Source organism: Macrosteles quadrilineatus, unplaced genomic scaffold, assembly GCF_028750875.1.
Source record: "Macrosteles quadrilineatus isolate MER2022 unplaced genomic scaffold, UCM_ALF_1.0 Scaffold_1__1_contigs__length_201487025, whole genome shotgun sequence".
Lineage (NCBI taxonomy): Eukaryota > Metazoa > Arthropoda > Insecta > Hemiptera > Cicadellidae > Macrosteles > Macrosteles quadrilineatus.
In genome coordinates, this window is record NW_026542594.1 from 82,879,254 (window position 1) to 82,905,836 (window position 26,583).

At 35.5% G+C, this 26,583-nt stretch overlaps 1 protein-coding gene across 1 annotated transcript in view; it reads left to right on the forward strand.

Moving 5' to 3' along the window:
* LOC128983685 (succinate--CoA ligase [ADP/GDP-forming] subunit alpha, mitochondrial) overlaps window positions 1-26,583 on the forward strand; it is a 132,261-nt gene that overhangs the window by 50,496 nt on the left and 55,182 nt on the right. Inside the window, exon 4 of the mRNA XM_054403087.1 lies at window positions 12,733-12,837. Coding sequence (XP_054259062.1) covers window positions 12,733-12,837 — 105 coding nt within the window. The remainder of the gene's footprint in view (window positions 1-12,732; window positions 12,838-26,583) is intronic.

Below are 26,583 nucleotides of genomic sequence, written 5' to 3' on the forward strand. Positions count from 1 at the left end.
TCAAGGCTACAGCATTAATATTAACTTTTACATAAACAAGACACACATAAATAAATAAATTAAAAACAGTGAGTATTTTTTCCTGAATAAACAAGGGTTTGCAATGGGCTCTGTACTTAGAAAAAGTAATGATTCTTAAAGCCTTCTTTTGTAGGAGCAAGATTCTGCTAACATCATGACCACAGCCCCACAGCAAAATACCGTAGCTTAAAATACTATTAAAGAAGGCAAAGTAGGCCATCCGTAGGTAGTGTCTAGGGATTAATTTTTTAAGCTTGCGGAGTAAGTAAATAACTCTTGAGAGCCTACTACAAACATGGTCAATGTGCACACTCCAGCCTAATTTAGAATCCAGGTATATACCCAATAATTTAACATTATCACAGAGTTGAGGAAAGTTTAAATCATGGTTACTTAAACTAAATAAAATAGATTGAGTCTTACTATTATTCAATAGAAAACCGCTACTTTTGAACCAATCGTTACATTCAATGAGACAGTTGGACATATAATCTGCGAATGAGTATCATATTTTTGTTCTTGTATTTCCATATTCACTTTTTCAAGAGTTTGAGTATTATTTTGGATTATCATGGACTTCATTTAGGATTTTTGTTCTTCTAGGTCTTGGATTAAATTTTAACGTATTTTGGCATCACGTTCATATATTTCTGATTTAAATGTTTCTTTCATTGTAAGGAACTCTTTGGAATGTTGAATTTGAGTTAAATGTATCTGATCCATTTCCTTACGCATGTTTTCTTGGTTAGTTTTAATGGATGTGATTTTTTATTCAAGGGAAATCTGGCACTGTTGAATCTCACGCTGAATTTCTGATTTTAAATGATCATTTTGTAATTTTATTTCTGTCATTTCAGATTGTATTTCTAATTTTAATGTATCATGTTGTGAAATTATTAATGCATTATTCTGTTGAACCATTAGCATTAATTGGATAATAGAATCATTCATGTTTATTTCACTCGCAGTGGTTGGAGGCAGTGATGCGTTGTCTGTGATTGCAGTCGTATGTTCATTCGTTGTCGATGTGGTGGCTCTGATAGTGACGTCACTTACATCAGCTGATTTGTCTGTCTGTCGTTGTGACGACGAATATTCATCTCCGCCGTTCTTCTTCTCCTCTACACCAAGTCCTTCTGTGTCGAGTTCTTGTTCCACCATTCCCTGTGTTCCCATTGGCTGGTGTGAATTCGATGCGGATGTAATGGCGGCGTTGTCTTGTGCGTCTGCTGTGTTGTCTGTTCTAGTGATGCTTTGTGTATGAATTTAGAATTGAACTGTTTATGATGTCTAGTAGGGGGTTAATTAGTTCTTCCTTGCAGTATTTTATAACAGAGTTTGGGACTTCATCGAAGCCGCAGACATTTTTAGAATCAAAAGTTTTAAATATAAGAGTCTTGCAAACTCGGCACTCGATAACCCGGCAGTCTGGATAACTCGGCCATCACCTGGCTCAGAAAATTTTTGATTTTTTGAGTCCGAGTTAAACATGGACTCAAGTCAAATCATTCACAACTCGTACCAAGGATTTGTTGTACTATATCTGATGACTTAATACTGACTTGTAATATAAATATAAATAAATAAGGCAGCTAAAAGGAATACAAATTGTATTGTTATTATTTTTAACCCTAGTTCCCGATAACCTGGCATTTCACAAACTCGGCACACTTCCAGTCCACATTACGCCGAGTTTGCGGGACTCTACTGTATTGTTTAATTCGGTTTTGTTTATTGTATTGAATTTTGATAGAATTCCTGGTGAGGGTTCTTGAGAGGTTTGAGAGTTTTGCATTTCTTCTTGTTTTTGCGATATTTCCCTGTTGTTGTGGGAGTTTTCAGCAGAGCCTCCAAATGTGATAAAATAATCGTTAAAAAGTTCACTTATTTCTTCTAGACACGAGATGATTTCATTTCCCTGCTTAAGCATGATATTTTCGCTGTTGTATGGGTTTTTATTTATTTATTTGTTTATGAATCTCCAGATTTTTTTATTTTTTTTTTTTGATTCCTCAATTTTAGATGATATTTTTGACATTTTCTTTAATTTTATTTCAGAGTCATACTTCTTTTTTGCCTATGTATAAATAGATTTATCCTCAGGCCTATTTTTTGTTTAGTATCTTAGGTGTGACTGAATGTTTCATCTCCTGTCGTAGATCATTTATATTATCATCATAAATGAATTCATTTATGCCTTTATTGCCATTTTTTAAAGTTTTGTAGGTCTTTGGCATGTGTGTCTGCATAATTTCCACGATGATTCTTAGGAATATATTATATTATTCCTCTGTGCATTTCTGTTGATAAACTATTGACCAGTCCACCATTGATAGTGCATGTTTTACATCAGATAGAGGTTTAATTGTTATTTGTCTTGAGTATTTTTTATCTTTGATAGTTTAGGATTGAAAAGGCTTATTTTGCAGAAAACTCCGAGATGGTTGGATATGAAGTTTTGTGTGGTTTCGGATTTCATATTTGCAGGGCTTATATCTGTGTAGCAGCAGTCTATACTAGTTTTTGTAGTGTGTGTAATTCTGGTGTGGGGCAGTTCTTCTATTCTTATGTCAAAAGGATTAAGTAGAGCAGTAAGGTCTTTGATGTTGCTTTTGTCTTTGTCGATTATATTTAGGTTTGAATCGCCCATAATGATGATCTTCTTCCGGACTTGAATGAGTGTGTAGTAGGTTTTGCAGGTTTGAGAAAAAAGGTTGCAAGTCCCCATTGGGTGGTCTGTAGAGTCTTAAGATTAAAAGGTTTCTCCTTCTTTCCTTAATTTCTATTGCCGCGAATTCTATATTCATTTCATCTATATAGGTTTCCATGTTTACTTTTTCCACATTCAGTGGCATTGCTTCGATGGTGTAGATAGCTACCCCACCCCATCTATGAGATATTCTTGAAAAGTGTGAAATTAAAATTAAATTGAATCCTAGTATGTGAGTTATTTTGAGTTTTTCACTTTGTGTACCATGTTCGGTGATGATAAGTATATGAGGTTTTAAGTCCCTAATGTCTATGAGAAGTTTATCTATTTTTCGTTGTAGGCCTCTTTGTATATTTAAATGAAAGATTTGTAGTCCTTGTTCTATTGTAGTTTTGGTAATCGGTTTTTTTGTGGCTTTATGGGGTATAGGTGTGCTGGGTCTATTGCTTTAGTTAGGTCTATTGCTTGGGTTTAGTTTTTGTGAGGGGTTTGTTTGAACAGGGACGTAACTAGGCTATTCAGCACCTGGGGCAAACACCTATTTTGGCGCCCCCCCCCCCCCTTTCAATTGGACTGAAACTAGTTCCTTACAAATCGTCTTAAAACATGTGTGGTGTGTCCATCGGTACAATACATTAATACTATTTAGATCTTAAAATACTTAACCTCAAGTTCAAAGTACTAAGGCCTAGATATAAGTGGTAAATAATTGAATACAGTACGGTAAAAAATGAAAATGAAATGAAAAATCATTTATCTACACAGGCAAAGTTAGGGCCACATGGCCCTTTCTTACACTTAACCTGTACTTTAAAATATTTTAACAAAATCAGTTTATACAACTAAACAAAACAGAAATCATAGATACAGAAACTGTAAACAAAAATCAGTAAATTTTACAAATACTTATACACACACATACACACACACTCACTCACTCACACACACATACATACGTGTCGGTGATCGCCCATGCGCGCAAGCCCCTAGGACAAACCTACCATGGCCATGCGTTCAAAATAGAGATTTTTTAGTGCTGCCACAATCCAGGAACGACTAAGGGATTTGATTTAATAGATAAAGGGAGATCGTTCCAAAGACGGCAAGCAGTTACAACAAACGCCCTGTCGTTAACTGCGGTCCTATGGTGTGGTGAGGCATACGCAAAGTTAATGATGCATGGCGTGAGTATCTAACACTTTCTTCATCTATAAACCTAAAATCATCTACAAAATATTTTGGAAAATTGTTTTAGCGAATTTCCCTATAGGGAAGTAGCTATTACCGTAGGTGGCATGGTAAGACCTAGACCCGGGACCGATATACTTTTTCATTTTGGTGTCCCTAAAGGCCAAAAACACTATTCGTTCAAATTTTTATATATGTAAATATAAATAGATATATATATAGGCCTATACGTCCGTGAACGCGATAACTTGAGTAATTTTTGTCCGATTTTGATGAAATTTGGTTTAAAGGTGTAAAGCAGGATAAACTTGAATGAGTTCGCGAACCAGCACGATTGGACCATGGGAACGGGGCTTTACGGGGGGTTTTATGGGGTAAAAATTGGTTTTTCTCACTTTTGACCCTCAAAACACAAAATTTCCCGATTTCTCTTTAGACCTTTTTAAAGAGCTTAAAAAAACAAATAATTTAGTATATAAAAGTATTTTTGTTTGATTATTAGTAACGGAGAAAATTTAAAAAATTGTAAATTTAAAATTCCCATGTTATTCTTACGGAGAATATTGTAAAATGTTGTAGTTTGCTTTTCTATGGATACATTTTGATCAAACTTGGCAAATTTATTTATTTTGTACTAAGCTATCAATATTTTACTCAAAAACACACTTTATTAGTTTCCTTGTAGCAGAAAACCTAGGTACTCGTTAAACCTAATGTTATTAAAATATATTTAACTGAAAATCAATTCAGACAAATGGAAATTCGCTTAGTCGGCAGGTTTGCTGCGGCGGGGGTATTTTAATATTGAATAGGTTAGCAAAAGAATTTTGATTTTGATTTTTGTACGGTAGTATTTTCAAAGACAAATAGTGTATTTGAAAACAAAATCATTCACGAAAATAATATTGCTACACGCAAAGAAACAGCACCGCAACCACATTTCGTATCCTGAACCACTGATTAAGAGTAGAATGAAGTATTTATATATATTTATTTATAACATGAACGGCTAACGCCATTTTACAAGAGAGTTTAGTTGACATTGATTGTCAACTGACATTGAGTATGAATTGTTGTCAACTACACTAGTGCACAACATACGCAGTTAGAGGTTAAGGGTGTAGCATAGAGCACAAGGGCCTAGATTTTTTTGGATTTTTTGAGAGGATAGCAGGCTTACCTGAATGGGAAAAAGTCCAAACTGGCACAGGAAACACAAAACAAAACTTTATACTATATACAGTAGGGGTCTGCAGTGCACCGAAAAAGTCGGTACGGTACGGTACAAGCTTAATTACCGTCATCGGTTCGGTACAACATTTTACACGGTACAAAAATTACTTTCAGTTTACTATCATAGTCAACGGCAGTTAATTCCGAGCACATAAAAGTCTTATCAGATGTTTGTTTACGATCTTCATAATTTATTACTAGGGTGATGATGCAATAAAAAACCCATTACCAGTCCCAAATCCATTAACATTTTATCAAGACAATAATTGTTGTATTCAAGTACTTCCAAGAACTGTTGAGTTTTATCACTTTTATTTCTTTATGACTTTCCCCAATTCTGTTTTATCATAAAAATAATAGTTTTATGATGACTGTTAAATGTTATCTCTAACTCAGTCAGTATTTTCATGAATATTCAATTTGCCGCTGGCCATTGCCTACTGCCATAAAACTGTTTATGGCTACATATTAAACTTGTAACTAATCTACAATCTTATTTTATAAGTTAAAATATTTTTTATAGATATTTTATCTTTCTATTGAAGAAACCACAAGCAGTTGTTGTTTGCATATTTTTTTTTCATTATGCAAGCCTACTCGGTCTCAAATTATGTCATTGCAGGTTCTGTATCTTGTCTTATATTGTTAGATGGGGCCTTTGGCTTAAATGTTTTTTAGTTTCCTGTATTTTTTATTGTGTTGTTGAAGGTACTTTAGGCCTATGCAATCTAAATCTTATGAACTAGATAGTGATTTTGCTACCCTCATTGTAACCTAATCAATTTATATATAGGCCCTCCTAAATAATTAGGTCTAGGCCTGGGTCTTTTGATTCTTTGGAAGAGTTTTAAAATATACTAAGAAAATTGGATTGAGCCTGAGATAAACTAATGATTGATATGATTGATATTGTGGATGTTAAATTTGTAAATGAAAAGACAATAATCTAAAGCCGCGTTTACACTGCGGTGTAAACGCGGCTTTACTCTGTCATAATCCTTATTTTAGTTTCAGAAAAAAATTTTGCAAGAGTTGATAACTAGTTTTGAAGCTGATAAAAAAAGATGCTCTTTGCCATTACTTCATCATAACCTCCAGTTATTTCATTTTCGTCTGCTGTGAACAGCTGGCAAAACTACACTGTCTTCGTACTGAATGCTTTTATGTTTTTAAAATTTTTTAAAACAACTAGACATTGTGTTGGTTGGAAAAAATTTACCAGTTTTGTGAAATTATCTTGTCGATAAATGTTTCAAACATGTTTATTCATAAAAACTCTTATCCTATTTTTAAACCACTTTATCATGGCTTTTCTAAGTATCTCAGAGTAAAATAGGTAAAGCCTTTATCTTAACTGTGATTTTTCTTGACACAATCCTCGTAGTAGTAAAAGGTTTTGTTTTAATAATGTGTGGTACAGTAATTGTTGTTATAAAACCATGAATGTAGGATACTATCCATTTTCATAGTAGTGTCAATGTATTAAAGTTAAAAATAATGGTTTAAATACAGTTCTGAGAAGAAAACAACAAAAATACGGGTAGCCGCGTACCGTGCCGATTTTGTACCGAGAACCGAGGTACAAAATATTGTACCGAGAACCGAGGTACAAAATATTGTACCGTACCGAACCGTACCGACCATAAATTTTCTGTACCGCAGACCCCTAATATACACAAAAACATTGGAATATTTCACTGTCACTGACAGCATTTTCAACTAAGGAAGAGAGAGTTTTCTAGATGTCAAAAATGGTGGCCAGTGAGTTGTTGAGTCAGTGTTGCCAATAGTATGAATTCAAAAAAACACAGTTTCAGTTTATCTTATATGCACTATATATATATGAATAAATATGTAAGCCTGCTAGTTGGGTTGGATGTTGAAGTGGAGTGGGTTAGATGAAAGATATTTTATCTTAGGTTCAGGTTTGGGGGTTGTCTAGACTTAGTAAACCATTGGTAAGACAATTCCCATCTTCTCAGTTGTGACTGGTTACATTGAGGAGGCAGTGATTTGACTATTTTGGTTGTAAAGCAGTCATTGAAACTAGGGTTGTTGTGGCTCTGGGCATGTTGTACAACTGGTTTGTCTTTGTATCCAGTAGATACATCTTGTCTATGGCCATTCATCCTGGTTCTGAGGCTATTGGTGGATAGGCCTACATACTGTGCCTCACATTTGTTACATTGTAGTTGGTAGATAATGTTCTTTGTTTCACAAGTGTTGAAGCCTCGGATGTTGTAGTTTTCTTTGGTTGTGGAACTGGAAAATGTTTGGCTGGGTTGATTTATTTCACATGTTTTACATCTCTTGTTATCACAATGATATGAACCGTTAGGGTGTGCGTTGTTTGGGTTGTTGTTGGCTGGGTCAGGAACTTTTGGGTGGACTAGTATTTTTCGGAGATTGGGTGGTTGTCTAAAAACAATGTTTGGTGGATCTTTCAAAAAATTGATGGTGTGTTTGGAGGCCTTGAGGATTTGAGGATTTTGGGCCTGGAGGAATCCTTAAGCGTGTAAGAGTTTGAGTTCAGTCGTTTGTTAGGGTTAGCATATCCAATATTCAGTTGTTCACACTTAAATTTAAATGAGTAGTTTACTTCTGAGATTGTGTGGGAATGAAAGTCTTCTCTGTAGAGTATTCCATCCACTATCCAAATGGTAGTTGGGGATCTTTTTTTATTTGCTTCAATGGTAAGCCACAAGGGCCGCATGATGTGGTTTGCGTTTTTTGCATCCGGTAGGTTGTTTGTTCCTATGTGGATGTAGACAATTTCGGGGAGGAGTGCATCTAGGCTGTTTAGGTATCTGCTCAGGTCTCTTATATTTCCACCGGGCATTACATGGGATTGTAGTTCTTTTTGCCGGAGCATGTTTGCAGCTTCTGATATTATTGAGTCTCCGACTAAGATAATTTTTTGGCTTTTATGTGTTTCTGAGTGGTTAATATAGTTAGCCAATTTATCATCAATTTTTTAGGTATCATTGGGTTTAGATGTGTTTTCTGGGACTTTTGTATATTTTTGCATATCTCTATGGTTGTTGGGTTTTCGGGGGAATCAAGATTATTTAAATTTCCTTTTGTAAAGTCATGAACTAGTTTTTCAGTTACAGTTTTTGTAAAAACTAGTTTCTTACAGTTTTTGTTATTCCTTTTGTGAGAAACTGTCCGCATTCCATTTTCCTTAAAGTGAGAGTCAAGTACAAAAGAGTCATAATTTCAGCATGTTTTCTGCATTCTCAGGTGTCCTGCATTCTTGGGTGAATAAGTTCATCCATGTTAAAATCCTTTAATTTCAATCTATATATATACTTATTTAATACGCAAGCAGGTTTTTTGTGACAATTACTCCTCCGAATCTACTGAACCGATTGACATGTTTTTGGTGCCATTGGAAAGAGCGTAACGTGAAGTTGTGCAGGAAACTTTCTTTTTAGGGAAATAATTAGAGAGTGAGGCCCTGGGGCTCTTTAAAGCTTCGTATTTCTTCATAAGATTAACATGGGAAACAAAAATTGTTATGAAACTGAACTCCACCTGGGCCCTGTTTCATAAAAATACTAGTCTAGTAATTACTAGTCTAGTAAATACTAGTCTCGTATTTACCTGTCCTACTAATTTGTGTTTCATAAACGTTTTTATACCGCTAGTAAATACTAGTGTATTTTACTAGTCACGTGACCAAAACTACTAGTCACGTGACCAACTTTACAAGGTAAATTCTCAAAACAAATTTCTAACCTCAATCACGGGGTTTCAAACCATTCATAAAGGGTTTTAATTTTGTTTTCATTTGATACAAAAAGTAAATAGTTGTAGAAACGCAGTGTTTTCTTTAAATTAATAACTATATAGACACATAAGTAAAACAATCACATATTATTTATCAAAACGCTATTATTTATGTTCATCAATGAACCCGCCGACGGCGCGGCGCGGCGTCGCGTCGCTGCAGTAGTAGCCGGTTGTAGGCCTAGTTGCGGCGCTCAACAGAGTTGGGTAAAAAAGTTGATCTGTTGCTGCCGCATTCACACAATTTGTATGGTTTTTGTTTTATGCTGACATATAAAATTTAGCTTGCTATGATTAAAGAAAAGATGGCTCAAATTTTGAATGTAATTAAATCGTTTAAGGACATTTTGTTTGGAATGTTTTCAAGTACCCTAACCTATGTTTTCAAATATTCGAATGCATAAGAATATTTGGGTTAAAAACCATTTGGTGATATTCTAATTTTGAGTCTACAAACCATGAATAATAAGCCTAAATGTTTATTGATGTAACAAATAATTGCAACGCCGTTACAAGCAATAGAGAAGTAGCTGTTTTCAAGTATAGTAAAACATGGCATAGGCGCTACGGCAGGGCTTAGCTCAGAGGCAGAGTTCTCGCTTGTCATGTGGTCGGACCCTGGTCCAAATCTGCGCCACTCTACTTTTTATTGCATTAATTAAACATTTACATGTTTTTACATTAAAATAACAGCTCTAATCAACATCTATTTTTTTTATTACTTTGAATAACAAATTCAGAATACCAAAATGGATTGAAAGTAATGTTTTTATGATAAGCAGTTAAGTTCAACGCCCAAAAATCAAATATAGGTCTACAAAATTGTTAGTACATCACAGGGTTTTAGCTATTTACGGAAGCAAATAATAAGCACCTCAAAAAATACAATGCAACTCCTTTTTAAAATTGCCTTACTATTATTTCCTATTAAAATGTCTTTAAATAAAACCGAGAGCCTTAATTGGGTGTAAAATAATCTGATTAATACATTTTTGTACATCTTTGTATTCAAAACGGTATGCGGTTTTAATTTGGTTCCTATCAAAGCTTAATAAATTTTTCTCTGTGATAGCTAAATAGTTGATATAACCATGAAATTTAACTCAAGTAAAATTAGACTAAAAATTCACAGAAATTGATAACTTAATCATAATTATTCTAATAGGGCGATTCTACATACATTATAATATTGAATTTCACTCATTTTGTACCACGCCACATTTATTGATTGTAATTTATATCTAATAATTATCATTTTAGCACTCACAGATCTATTCGTGAGCCAATTCGCACTTGCAAAAGAACTTAATAATTCATTTTTTTAATGATGTGAGTAATGAAATAGCTCTCTTTCCAAAAATACTAGTCTACTTCAAATAATACGGGTGAAGAGAGGTTGGTAGAAAATAGCAAGTATTTACTAGTGTAATTTACAAGAGTAAAACTTTATGAAACACATTGCTGTCTACACTAGTAAAAACCACTAGTAATACTAGTCCCTACACTAGTAACTAGTATTTTACACTAGTAGGTTTTTGAAACGTAGACTTGTAAAATACACTAGTATTACTAGTCCATGGACTAGTAAATACTAGACTAGTATTTTTATGAAACAGGGCCCTGTTGTCAGAAATTAAAAGTGAGAAGAAGAACACATGTTGATTGTAATTGTAAACAGTCAAAAAGTTTACTAATTTAACAGTTTGCTACAAACATTTACTGACTTTGGTTGAAATGAAATATTTACTATTTGAATTTGGGGTGGTGTAAATATTTAAATGAAAAAAGCGAGAGAGCCTGGATAATTTGATATACTAAAAAGAAAACTGAATTAACACTGTGCTGGATTTCTTAGTAATTATTGAAAGAGCCGATTTTGCTTCAACGCTATCGGGCAATGTTATGGGACTTTTTCGTTCCTCAGCTAAACGAACTTGAAGTGGATTTAGAAAATGTCTGGTTCCAACAAGACGGCGCGACGTGCCACACGGCAAACGACACAATTGGCCTCTTGGCAGAAACATTTGGTGAACGTATCATCTCATTTAGAGGTAGTGTCAACTGGCCCCTACGGTCGTGTGATATCACGCCAACAGACTTCTTTCTGTGGGGATATGTTAAGACTCAAGTATACGCTGACAAGCCACAAACTTTAAATGGCTTGGAAGCTAACATTCGTCGAGTTATTGGCAGAATTCACAGCTGCTGGAAAGAGTATTCGAAAATTGGACTTCTCGATTGGGCTTTCTACGCGAACGGAATGGAGCCCATATGCCAGAAATCATTTTTATACGTTAATGTCATGACACTGTAGTTCAAATAAATGCATTTTTATGTCAATGCAGGTTGTTTTTCATTTTTTTATTTAGTTTTAAAAACCGCACCAATAAAAAAATCACCCTTTATTTACAAGAAATGTTGATTATATCGATCTGTTATGTACACATTGAGTATTTCCATAATCTTTGAGTCGATTCTTTTAAAGTATCAGAAATTATGAATTTATTCGTTTAAAAATAACGCCTGAGCACTTGCTCGAATTCGAGCAACAGGTACCCTAGTTTCTTTTAATTATTTTAAGAGATATTTTTTACATTTAAGTTTTTACCTGTGGGCTAACATTTTACTCTAAGAAAGATTTATTTTAGGGGTGAGGTTCATTTGTCCGAGTTTTCAACTGTCCAAGTTTGTTAAAAATTACAAAACATTTGAAAAATCATTTGTCCGAGTTTTCAACTGTCCGAGTATGGTTTAAATAATAATAATATTTCGTTAAATCAACTGTCCGAGTTTACATTTGTCCGAGTTTTTAAATTATTTAAAAAAATATCAAAATATCATTTGTCCGAGTTTTCAACTGTCCGAGTAGGGGCAACATCAAAATGTGACAATGCGCGCCGAGACTAGCGTGTCTAAAGCGCCTGTTCAGAAGTCGATGTGAACCCCTTCTGTGAAGGAGTACGGCATTGTGCGAGAGCCCCTCACGTCGACTTAAGAAAAATTATATTATTTTTATTATAAGACTAATTTTACAATTTTTAATTATAAAATTAAACTCTCATCACCAAACACAACCAACCAAACTTGCTGATAATATAATAATGGCGGGGGTATTTTATATTATCAGCAAGTTTGGTTGGTTGTGTTAGGTGATGAGAGTTTAATTTTATAATTAATAATTGTAAAATTAGTCTTATATAAAAATAAAATAATTTTTCTTAATTCGACGTGAGGGGCTCTCGCGGCTCGCACAATGCCTGACTCCTTCACAGAAGGGGTTCACATCGTCTTCTGAACAGGTGCTTTAGACACGCTAGTCTCGGCACACAGGGTCACATTTTGATGTTGCCCCTACTCGGACAGTTGAAAACTCGAACAAATGATATTTTGCTATTTTTTAAATAATTTAAAAACTCGGACAAATGAAAACTCGGACAGTTGATTTATCTAATTATTATTAGTTATTTATCAAAACTCGGACAGTTGAAAACTCGGACAAATGATTTTTCAAATATTTTGTAATTTTTAACAAACTCGGACAGTTGAAAACTCGGACAAATGATGTGATCCCTATTTTAGCACCTCTTTATAGGTTCAGTTTAAGGTAAAAGACTTCTTCAGAAAAAGCTTCTTAAACTGAACGCAAGTTAAATTTATGAAACAGTAGTCTGAAGTTTTTTTTTACCACAAGTATACAGCATGATTCTATAAAACTAGAATTACATCTGAAATTACCTTGACATCTTAAAGCAAAAACATTATTTACCTGTTGTTTCTGTTATTTGCAGTGCAAGATAGGAATTATGCCTGGCCACATTCACCAGAAGGGCAGGATTGGCATTGTGTCTCGATCTGGCACTCTAACTTATGAGGCTGTCCATCAAACTACTCAGGTACGGAAACAAACACAGTGTGGTTGGGTATTTAGAGATTCCAGCCAGCTAGCATTGGATGAGATTTTAAAGATATGTTGAAGGTTTTTGGGGGGGATGATTGCCGTACATACGTTTTAATAATAATTTATAAAATACCTCAATAGATATTTCACTATAAGTTTGCCAAAAGACTGTTTACTGATACATAAACAGTCATACTGTATGTTTAATCTATATATTTAATACACTAGGCATATTTTTGTCATAATTGTTTTGGAGCGGTGGTGCAACCGATCACCATGTCTAAGGTGTCGTTAGAAATGTCTTAGCATGTAGTTTTGCCATCAAACAAAAAACTTTGGAATTCCATCAGGGCTCTGCCCCAGTGGCCTTCAAAGTTCCCATGTTATTCTTAGGGAGAAAATGTTTGTTTACATTTGAACACTTTGAAATTGACACTAATTTTTAAAACAGCTGGTTATACTAAAATTGGAGACATGGTTGTGCTACAAGGATTTATTAGATTAGTTGAAAAGATTGATGTTTCACTGTTTTAAACCAGTTTTTATTTGCACAAAAAAACCAAATAAACGGAAATCAGTCGGAAATCGGAAAAGAATCGGAAAACAAGAGGGGATACATTAGAGCTGGTACAAATGCAAATGCGCTGGGAGCAGAGTGTAGAATAAAGGTAAACGTTCGGATATGATATATAAATATATCGAACTTCAAAAGGAGGCTGGAAAAGATTGGGAGGTGGGTCATTATTGAACGCAGTTTGTCATAGGACATGGAAATTTTAAGGTGAATTTGCGGAGATTTAACCTGGTGGAAGAGGAAGTATGCAGATGCAGAGAAATAGTGACCGCGAGTCAGGTTTGATGAATTGTCCACTTCAGGAAGCAAATAGGAAAGAACAGGAAGAGGTCTTGGATAGGAAAGGTCTATAGATGAGAAAATATAACTTGTTAAGAGACAAGGAAACAATTGTGACCTAAAGGAAAGTACCACAGAAATATGAAGAAAAGGGGATACATACAGGCTTTTAAAATTAAAAAAGAAAAAACAAAAACAAAGAAAGGAAAGGAATGAAAGTTTACCCAAGAAGGGGAGAGGAAAGGTTATAGTGAATCCCAATGTTCCCTATCACTCAGGGTGGTAAGGGGTCGTGCTGTTAGTATTTTAGACGCATAATTTAGGGGAGGGGTTTGAACACATAGTTTGTGTGGACGAGGATTAAACTGGCCAAAGCCTGAGAAGAAGGGAGATTTTCTCGGCCTGGCAAATAATTTGATTGTCGATTAATCTGGAATGGCTCTTTAAGGCATCCTCGTCGCTAAATTGGAATGTCCGTAGTTTAAGAACTTGAAAATGGAAGTAAATAAATACACATTTTACAGTAATGAATTGCCGCGGCCGATACGGGCGGGACTAACACGGAGATGGTTACATAACGGGAGCTGCTGGAAGGCTGTGAGGAAAAGCCGGGAAAATAGGAGCGTGGTCAGGCTGTGTTGTGATTGGTCGGTTGAGGGTGGCGTGATGATCGGACCACGGCAAAGGTTTATTCACTCAAACACTGCCATCATGATACATACATTGACAATAGTTATACACAGCAAGGTGTACTATATGAAATACACTACATTTCCTCCCCCTTAACTTTGATGACTATCAAATCATATATAAAATTGATAAAACGGTTTTGAATTAGAACATAAATATAACACGATAATTATCAGCAAAATACTCATCACGCATTGTAAAAGAACACAACAATAATCACACACATAATATAAAATCAATAAAATACTACTGAACCGTTATGATATCTGAAATTCAACTCAAACCAAAATTTATACCATAATAACAATAATAATCAATTGTAACACACAAATAAAGGAATATAAAATCTGTAAAAACAATGAATAAACACAGCATACATAAATACATCATAACTCAAAACAATATCCAGAACATTTGGTTTAGTACATATCTTACAAGTTAAGTTTCTCGGTTGGTTTACGTTCCCGAATAGGGTAACGTCGATCTACTACTGTTTGTTTTGGACTATCAGCTGTTACTATACTAGGTGGAATAGGAATGTCTGCTATGACATCAGACTTCCGCCTAGTAGCGCTCGCGCGGTGTGGTGTATTTTGTTTTGGACTACGCGATTGTTGTGGCGGTGTGCCTGGAACAGCTGATGCCTCCACTACTACTACTAGCCGTTGCTCACTTGACAGACCTGGTGGCAACAATGGTACAGACGCTTCTCTGTCAATACTAAAAGTGGGTGGTATACTGTTTACCCCTATTATTTGGTCAATATGACGCTTCCATATCACATCATTTTTCAACCTAACCAAATAAGACACTGCACTTAATTTTCTAACTACTACACCTTCTATCCACTTACTTCTACCCCTATAGTCACGAACAATTACTGGCTGACCCTCAAACAACACTCGGGTCTTACTTCCGCCATAATTCTGAATCTGTTTACTCTGTCGGTCATGTACAAACTGTGGTAGGTTTGGCCTGATCAAATCTAACCTACACCTTAATGGTCTATTAAACATCAATTTTGCAGGGGTTTCGTTGGTGGTTAAGTGCACAGAATTTCTATAAGCTAACAAAAACTTACACAAAGATAAATCTACACTGTTGTTACTCATAATAGCTAGCTTAATTCTTTTCTTGACATTTTTGACAGAGTTTTCGGCTAGACCATTTGTAGCTGGGTGAAATGGTGGTGTCAATGTGTGTGTGATTCCATTAGATTTCAAAAAATCTTTAAATTCAAAAGAAGTAAACGGTGGTCTGTTATCAGAAACTATTTGGTGGGGAAGACCAAATCTCGCAAATAGTGGTCTGAGCTTAGCAATAGTTTGTTTGGCTGCCGTAGAGCTCACTTCTTCTACTTCCAACCACTTACTGTGAGCGTCTACTATGATGAGATACAATTTACCATTAATAGGGCCCAAGAAATCAACATGTAGGTGTTCCCATACGTTTTTGGGGTGTTCCCACACATGTAAGTTACACTTAGCTGGGCTCTGACGTACCATCAGACAGAGTGAACAGCTGTTAGCTAGATTTTCTATATCCGCATCTAGACCAGGCCACCAAAAGTACGATCGGGCTATGGCTTTCATCTTAACAATTCCGAGATGCCCACAATGAAATTCTGACAAAAGCAACTTCCGTAAATTTTGAGGTACCACTATTCTATGCCCCCACACAATAATACCGTTCTCAACAGCTAATTCACTTTGTCGCTAGTAGTAGGGTTTTAGATTCTCGTCAGTACTTGGTGCGTAGTTTGGCCAGCCATATAAAACATAACCTAAAACTTTGTTTAACACAACGTCCCTTTTTGTCTCTTCTCTTACATTATTAAAATTAACAGGAATGTCATTTTCTTGTATGTATTGCAAATACGTACCAACATAATTTACATCGTCTGACTCAAAAGGAAAATCTCTTATATTTAAGGGCAATCTAGATAGGCAGTCGGCGTTGGCATTCGCCTCTGACCTCACGTACTTTATGTCAAAATCATAATTAGTTAGGAAGAGCGCGTAGCGCTGAAGTCTGCTGGCTGCGTACGCAGGCAACCCTTTCTTAGGTCCGAAAATGGACAACAAAGGCTTATGGTCTGTAATTAAGACGAATTTCCTACCATACAAATATTGGTTAAATTTTTTAACCCCATACACAATACCTAGTGCTTCCTTGTCTATGACACTATAGCCTACCTCAGCTTTTGACAATGTACAAATCGGTTTCTCTGAACCGTCTTTCTGTCTCTGACTTAGTAGACACCCTAAACCATAACTAGAGCTATCAGTAGCTAGGCTTACAGGTAAGTTAGGATCGTAATGTGCTAATATTGGTGCTGACACCAATTTACTTTTGATTAGCTTAAATGCTTGATCACAGGTGGCTGTCCACTCAAAAACACTGTCTTTTCTTAGCAAATTATACAAAGGGGCTGCGATAGTTGATAAGTGAGGTACGTACTTGCCATAGTAATTTACCATGCCTAAAAATGCTTTTAGCTGTGATAAGTCAGTTGGTAAAGGAGCTTTCTCTATAGCACCAATCTTAGACGGTGAGGTGCTTAGACCTTCCGCACTCAAAACATACCCTAAATATTCAATCGATTTACGAAAGAACTCACACTTTTTCTTGCTTACTGTCAAACCATTACCTTTAAGTTTACTACACACTTCAATTAACCTCTCTTTATGTACCTCATTGTTCTCACCCGTAATCAAAATATCATCCAGGAAACAAACTACTCCTGGAATACCCGCAAGAATGGTTTCCATTATCTTTTGAAAAATACCTGGTGCTGACGCCACACCATAGGGAACTCTATTGAAAGCCGAAACGAGTCTTATCTCAATTTATGTCTGTCTGTTTGTCTATTCTGTGCCAAAATGTCATTTTGCGCGGCCTAATCCTAGAAAACTAAAGTTCCGATCAAGGTTCTAATAATTTTTCCGTATTTACTGGACTGATGAGAGTGTCTTTGGCTATAAAAACATGGCCTCGCTTCTTTGAAAACAAAATAACGAACCATCAAAAACCCAATTTGGTTCGAATTTTGTCAAATTTTCTCCCAATGTTTACTATTACATTTTATGAAATAACGATCAGCTGTTTGGATTAGTTCTCACTTCTAGCTGTCACTAATATGTTTACATTAAAAGCTGCTTACAAATACCGCAACCATTTCCACACCGGCCTCCAACCACACCATAATTTGGTTGACAACCGTCTGTTTGGTTGACACAATCTTTGCCTTCTAAAATGAATATGAGTCTTTAAAAACATTTAGCACAAAAATAAATAAACATTTTCTATACAATAAATAAAATAATAATAAAACACAATTAGGGTACTCAATAGATGTTGTTTACTCTATAAGGTTGTTTATTGTATATCGACTTCAGTCGACAAATAATGTTAATTTTTTGTTGATATCAGACGACCCTAGTTGTTATAAAATGTATATATATAGATTTTTAAAATCTTACTGGAGCTGTATGATTTTGACTCTAACGACTAAATCGGTGATCCAAATTTTGACGCATAATAATCATTATTTTACAAAACCTTTTATATAACTGAATGGATTATATATTTCTGCCCCTGTTGTTAATTATGGTTGGTATATACTTAGAGGTAAAAGAATAACATTTAATTAAACATATACGGAGCAATGTTTTTATTTTTGAAAGTATTTTAACTCCATTAAATCTCCAACACAACACAATTTTACAAGCTACGTTCTATGTTGGGACAAGAGTTTTATATTTATTGTATTTTTTGCCCCAAGCACGAGGCCCCCTTCAACTCGATCGACGCGGCGCAGCCGTACGTTGAACGGCTTCATTGAAGCTGAAACTGGTCCGTCACAGCCTAGCAGCTATGCTCGTGTAAACCAGGCTTAAACACGGGGCCCAGTGCAACTCTGAGGAAAAGTCCCTTAGAGTCAAGAATTTTGTTCCTAGTAATGCCTTAAAGGTGCACCTAACAATAACCTTAAATATAGGATAACGACAATTAGGCTGTTAAAAAAAAAGGCCATTCGGTAAGTGTCTGAATTTATTTTTGAAGTTATTAATAAAAACCTATAAAAAAAACCTTATAAAAAAAGTATTGTGCAAGGGCCTTGGGGGCACGGGGCCCCGGGTGCTGGCCCTGTCCGCCCATAGGTAAGTTTGGCCCTGAATTAAGCCCATTGCTTCTACTAAAAATTGGCTAACATCCTCGTTCATCGTTTGTAGGAATCTTCATCTTGTATGTGTTCGTCATAGGCTAATAACAATAATTAAATTATTTTAAAACATTATTTTAAATAAATTATTTAAAAAATACCCCCGCCGCAGAAAACCTGCCGACTAAGCGAATTTCCATTTGTCTGAATTGATTTTCAATTAAATATATTAAAATAGCATTAGGTTTAACGAGTATCTAGGTTTGCTGCTACAAGAAAACTAATAAAGTGTGTTTTTAGTAAAATAATGATAGCTTAGTATAAAATAAATAAATTTGATAAAGTTTGATCAAAATATATCCATAAACAAGCAAACTACAACATTTTACAATATTCTCCATAAGAATAACATGGGAATTTTTAATTTACAATTTTTTTATTTTCTCCGTTACCAATAACCGAACAAAAATTTTTTTATACACTAAATTATTTGTTTTTTTAAGCTCTTTAAATAGGTCTAAAGGGAAATTGGGAAATTTTGTGTTTTGAGGGTCAAAAGTGAGAAAAACCAATTTTTACCCCATAAAACCCCCTGTTAAGCCCCGTTCCAATGGTCTGATCATGCTGGTTTGCAAAATCATTCAAGTTTATCCCGCTTTACACCTTAAGACCAAATTTCATCAAAATCGGACAAAAATTACTCAAGTTTATCGCGTTCACGGACGTATATATATATATTACTAGCTGTAACCCGCGGGCTTTGCCCCGTTTAACTTCTTAATTTTCAAGATGATCTCGTTCGCATGGCTCAATCACGTCCTGGTTGAAGTTCGTTCGCTACGCTCACTCACCTTTAGGTTGGAGCTCGTTCGCTACGCTCGCTCACCTTTAGGTTGGAGCTCGTTCGCTGCGCTCACTTGCTTTCAGGTTAGCTCGTTCGCTACGCTCACTTGTCTTCAGGTTAGCTCGTTCACTACACTAACTCGCCTCCAGGTTGAAGTTCGTTCGCTATGCTCACTCACCTTTTGGTTGCAAATTAGCTGTTGTCATAAATGTAAAAGAAATAATAGTGCTGCACCCTGTTGGTAATCCTTGTAACTTTAATGCTATTGAACATCATAGAACAGAACCAACTTGTTTAATTGAAACAGCTGTTAAGATTCATTAGTTCCATTTCTCATAAGGTTAACATGGGAAACTCCAGAGCCACTGGGGCGGAGCCGATTGGACGGATCACGAAATTGATGGTGTATAAACCTATTCCATGAAATTCTACACGTATGTACCAAGTTTCGTGGCAATCGGTTCAGTGGTGTCTGAGTTTATCACTGCCAAATATATATATATATATATACAAACATCCTCTTTTATACTTATAGATTTTCTTGCATGTTTAAAAAATAAAATAATTACTTAAAGGGTACTTTGTTAAATATGTTTTTGATTTATATATATATATACATATATAAAAATTTGAACAAATGGTGTTTTTGGCCTCTGGGGACATCAAAATGAAAAAGTAAATCGGTCCCGGGTCTAGGTCTTACCGTGCCACCTACGGTAAAAGCTACTTCCCTATAGGGAAATTCGCTAAAACAGCTGACAAGCAATGCACCTACGAGCCGCAGAAGCCGCACGCCTCTAGGTGCATTTCGTTACATGGGAGCTTTTAGACTTTGCGGCACACCGCAGCGGCACTGTCAAATGCTGCTAACTAGTGATGGGCCGATTCCAAAATTTCTCGATTCCGATTCCGATTCCGATTCTTAAATTTAAGATTCGAATCTCGATTCCGGACTCGATTCCGATTCCAAATTCAATTATGTTTTATGAATGTGTTTAAAATTGTGAAATCAGTACAAGCTTACCAAGCATGTTATCTATATGTAGAATTTAGAATGTCACACATTCAATACACATTTACAAGGTTATTGTAAAATACTAGCCATAGAATATTATAAAATAACTTTTATATGTACTATAAAAAATCATTCATTATCATTATAAAAAATTAGCCCCTATCCAATTCTTGATTTTTAATTTATATACAAACTAACCTAACCTTATATAAACTTCTAGGAGTAGGCCTAGTTGAAACAAACTAGTTTCCTTCTAGACATGATTTTTGTTTGTCCAAATAAGTTAAACCTAACAATAATACAAACTAACAATCACGATAACTAAAAACAAGGCAAGCTCAATACGTTTTACTTTTGGGGTTAAAGTTGATCTTACAAATTGAAAAGTTACTATTTCACAACAATACGATTTGTTGATGCCGAAAGCCCACGGGGCAAAGCCCTAGGTGAATATCGAAGCGGTAATAGTTCTATATGTATCCTCGGAGCTGTAGCTTCATTTGTGTGCAATTTGAGCATAGTCGGATCAGTAGTTTTTGAGATTAGCTCATACAAACATACACACAGACACCCCCTCTTCTTTATAATAGTATAGAATATAGAATATAGAATATAGAATAGAATATAGAATAGAATATAGAATAGAATAGATAGATAGATAAACCTATTTCAACATACAATATCAATTTTAGGAAATTCCTAGTATGGTTAGAATTATATAAGCATCCGTGAAGTTTGTGTAATGTTTTTTTAAAAACACTATGGGATATATTTAACTTCACTTATTATTTATTTAATATGTTTCTACTTCTTGAAATTCTCAGTTAACTGGGAGGCGGAGCAAACAGTTTGTTCTAAAATGAACTTGGAAAGTCTATAATGTTCTACTATGAATGCAAATCTATAATATAGTATTAATTTCCAGTCCCACCCTCAAAAACTATGAGATTTTATAGTTTAATTTTTATAACGTATCAACACATTATTTTTAATTGGTCACCAAACTGATTCTTGAATTTTTGAATTAGTAGTTGCAAGAGTACGCAAAACTGCAGAGAGTCCTTGAAAATGCTTTTGCAATGATATAGTTTTAAATTATAAAAGAAACCCTTCACAAAATTGTATTAACAGGACCAGAGGACCAAAATGCACATGATATTTCATTTGTAGGAGGCAAAAAATTCAAATCATATTAATTTATGATTGCCAATAGATTTTGGGTTTCCTTAAAAACAATTATATAGAACTGTCTGCAAATGTCGATAAAACTAATTTTATAAGAAATGGTAGATTCTTCTGTTGCTCTGTAGGCGACTATTTTGGTCACACAAGGAAGTCCAAACTTATATCTTAGTTTGAACAACGTCATCTTGATTTTACATTGTACAAAATACATAATCGACACATAGGCTTACTAAAAAAAGTAGTAAAGACAGTGACTTGTGATGAACCGCGCAGGCATCTTAACTCTTAGACTGACGTTTTCCAAACGAATATAGAAGTTAGATCCACATTCTTCATTTTAGACTTGAAATAAGTTTGTTTGTGGGTAAGAGCGAATGAGTAAGCATGAACAATAATTAATCCCCTTTACCCTTCTCCCCGACACGCCACCATACCACGGCATCTTACTAGCAGAGCTCAAGGTCATTGACGTATTTGTAATGAACTAAATTTAGACTTCCACCTCCCCAATGTCACCAATAGGCCCTAGGTTGGTATGTAACAATTAATGACGGTTGAACAATGACCTTTAAAATACGCTTTTAATTTGTTTTCTAGCGTTTACCGTATCTTACAAAAAGTTAGTTTACATAATTAATACTTAACAAAAACTTTTTGGGCGAAAGAAAAATTCTCAAAAGCTACAAATTGATTTATAATATATGTATCTATATCGTATTAAAGGTTTGGCGTTTGGTTTACAATGTCTTTTCAAAGTCAAAAGATGGTTTCTGAAACTCTTTATACAACTATTCTTTATAAATTAAAAAAATATATGATCCAAGAAATTGAGCTCTTTAGCCACAAAATCCACCGTTTTTTAACTAACCTGACAAAAAAATTAAAACAGTAGCAGCCGACGAACTTTTTTATGTCATATTTTAAAACTCATTTAAAAGTACAGACTTTATTTCAAGATTTAAAATAGAAAATAGAAACTTTTCAACTGCTTGTATGTTAGTTAGATAGGCGTGCTCCATCTATTGGTCTTATGTGATTGTTGATTTAAACTAACGGAATTCTGATGAAAATTTGAACATGAATTATTAGCAGTTTTGGAGGGATGATAAACAATAGTTTTTTTTTTATTTGAATTGCTTGTCAGTTGGCAACAAATCTTAGAGATTTGTATACATTTTTTAGGACAAAATTGAATTGGCAGATATCATGGTGAAGAAGCGTACTAGAAAAAGTTACTGTCGCCTCATCCAATTTTTACAACAGTCAGCTGTTGACATGCTAGGCGAGCAACCGCGACAGTGAGGACGGGGAACAGCTTATTTCATGTTCCTAGTTGGCAAATTGTCTGCTAGCTACTAACGTACACATGCATAAGCCATCAGCGGTAGCACCAGTAGCCTCATATAAACACTTGTGTTAAGGTTTAAATACAGTAGTCAATGCTATTACTGAATTTGATACTATACATTTTGTTACTAATATACGAAATGGAGAAAAACGTTACCTTAAAAATACAAAATTTCCCAATTTATATCCAGACCTTTTTAAATAGCTTAAAAAACAAATAATTTTGCATATCAAAGTGTTTTTGTACGGTTATTGGTAACAGGACAAATTCAAAAATTGTAAATTTAAAATTCCCATGTTATTCTTATAAAGAATATTGTAAAATGTTGTAGTTTGCTTGTTTATGGATATATTTTGATCAAACTTGGCAAATTTATTTTTACACTTACAAAACTATTTGGATCATGAACGGTACTCTAGTTTTCTCAAGGTAGGACGCGTGAATTGGAATTTTGGCGTTACAGACACAATGACAGAAACAATCAAACAAACGTACAGATATTGACATAAGACTCGTTTCGGCTTTCTTATTATATAACACGTAGAAATAACCAAACACTTCATGAATCTACGCAATGTACAGACAAAACAGTAAAGACTTTATAATGTTATAATTAACTATAACTATAGTGTTTCTGCCCGTGCTTCGCAACGGGGTGAGAATCTTTGGGTCTCTAAATTCACCGTAAAAAATAGTATATTTCGTACCTAGGGCCGAAAGCGAGGTTTTGCCGACTCGAGATCGGGTTTTAAGTTCGAGACAAATTTGAGAACGTGAAACGATCGAGAGCTGCAAACCCATTTTGGCTCGTGGTACGAACGCTATTTTTTACCCAAGTATGTTTTGCAATATAACGTCCCTCTTATTTAGGTGAAATATTTTGAGGAATCAGCAAAATCAAAAATAACAATAAATAGTTGTCTAGGCAACTGTGACAAAAAAAAAACAAGTCTATTGCAATGCCATGAATACAGCTTGTGCATTTAATATACATTAATCTTTTAAGTAAATAAGCGAACAAGTGATTTTGCGGCCCTAGGGATGTAAACGCCTGCTCGGCCCCTATATGAAGATGACAGCTGGCATGGTCAGAAAAACATAACTTTCAGCCACCCATTAACGTATGTAAAACAACTAAAACATCATAGTGTGGTGAAAAATTCGTTACACATACTTTTACATTACCATGAATTAATTATATGCATACAGAAAAAACGGAGTCACTCTTATTGCGTATTTTAAGGTAAATTTCTTGTTTATTCCCATGAAACTGATAATTTACCCAGCACATTAAGACCTTCAATCCAAGTATCTAAGTTCGTAAACCACGCATGTAATGTGACGATAAAATATCAACGACATAGGATGTAGTTTTATGTAATCCTCACGACATTTCATTTGGTCCATTGACTTTAAATCCAATAATTGTCAAAATTATTGGAGCTTGGAAAAAACTGCATGTAAAAAATCGTTACACTAATAAAAGACGACGTGAGGAGCGCGGGCAATGAGCTACAGCGGCTAGGGCATAGCCACATGAATACAGAACGGAATGAAGGAACTAGAACGGAGAACTGGCAACAGCGCACGCGAGAAGTAGGGGGGGGCGAACACACCGCTCAAGCGCTACAACGCATTAGTGGCATCCTGTCCACACACTGTTGATATATACCGATTTGTGGCAAGGTGCCACAATTAAAAACTGGAATGTTAGATGTTAAAATGGAGTGTTCATTAAAAATATCGATGCACACATGTTTCTACCACCTTCCTTCATCCACTTGTGGCCGCAGTTTGAAAGATGCCACAATTAGGTGTTTACGAGTATGCGGTAAAACCCCGTAGGTGTGGGTATGTGTGTGTGTGTGTGTTGGGGAATAATACATTGTGAGGTCCGATGTATGGATACACACCAACAACGTGAGCTCCGTTTTCAATATGAGCTCCGACCCCCCGGAGCTCGGATTGAGAAAGCCTCTGATTCGTTGTCCTGATGACTTCAGCATCATGGAAATACCCGAAATAACTCGAAATAGGTCGGACCTCACTTTATTGCTTTTTACCAAAGTGTGCGAGTGCAAGAGCTTCCTGAAATCGACACCACGTCGCGCTACGATAGCGTTTACACTCCTCGATGCACACCAACATGGTTCCATACAGTCAATGTGAGTTCCGCCATTGTTCTGACTTCCGCTCCGCATTTAGTTGTTTTCAGTGCGTTATTCTCGAATTGCTAGTGCCAGAACGCGATCCAGACTATCCATCAATGTCGTGTTTATACGCACAGAGGAGGGGGGAGGTAGCTTCGTCGTCAGCATAACATTGTTGTAGTTTGTTGCGTTCTCCAGTTGTGTTTACCGCTGGAAATAAAATAGACTGTAAATGAAGATAAGGATAAATGACATAAACCAAAGCCTTCTTTGAGGGTAGAGTAATGATTTCCCCGAGCAAAGCTCAGTACCCTGGTACTTATTTATTATTCTAGTTGCTCTACCAATTCTCCGAATCAGTAATCGATAGTCAGCCATCTTGAAACAGCTGTTCCGTCGTCTGTTCTTTAAAATGCTAAATTGTCTACTTCATTTGATCTATGATTGTATCCACAACTAACTGTTTACATTTCATTTCCGTATTAAGTTTTTTTTTTTCGGGACGTGATTTTTATTTCCTTCCCGATTTTGGGGTAAAAAAAACTAGGTTAAATATTATTGCAGATAGCAATAATATTGAAAAAAAGCATCGTACTAAAAACAATAGGTTAAATATTATTGCAGATAGCAATAATAATGAAAAAAAGCATCGTACTAAAAACAATTTTGTATAGAAATTAAACAAGTAACAAGATCTGTTGTTTACTAAACAAATTTAATTTTTGGTTCAATTAACTATGAAACATCAATCTAATTATAAACCACCACATGCTAACCTTAAATAGAGACGTGAATACGACACGAATACAACTACATAAAAAACTTGAGTCTGAGACATGGTTACTTGTAAAAAAGCAATGGAGTATAGCAGGCCCAATCCTAAATATTTTAACACGTGCCTATCACAATGTCATTATTTTTGCATGACTTTAATCCTCAATTGAGACATCATTGTGAAGATCTCCCGTGATGACGGAGCCATCGTGACCATGTTCGTGGCGCTATATTCAGTTGTCCAGGTGTTTCAGCAGTCAACACTCGCAATCACGGCGCCTGATCCACAACCATAGATCTCTATATAATACAACAACTCTGTATTATATAGAGATCTATGTCCTTAACACACCCCACGCTCGCGGCCGGATCGTCAACATGTCCCCAATGACCTATACAGTTCATTGAATGTCCCGCGGTCAAAGCACCATCGCTTGTGAGCACGGTGCCATTATCAACATTTCCCGCGTTCACGACACCATCGCCAACATGTCCCTCGCTGCCCACGCTCATGGCGCGATCATCATCATGTCTCACGGTTGTGGCACCATCGTCAACATTTCTCACAGTCGTGGCGTAATCATTTACATGTTTTGCGGTTACCATACCATTGTCAACACTTCTCGGTTATGTAGCGGGTCATGGCATTATACATGTTTTGCGGTCATGGTACCAACGTCAACATGTCTCATGGTTACAGTGTTATCGTCGACGTTT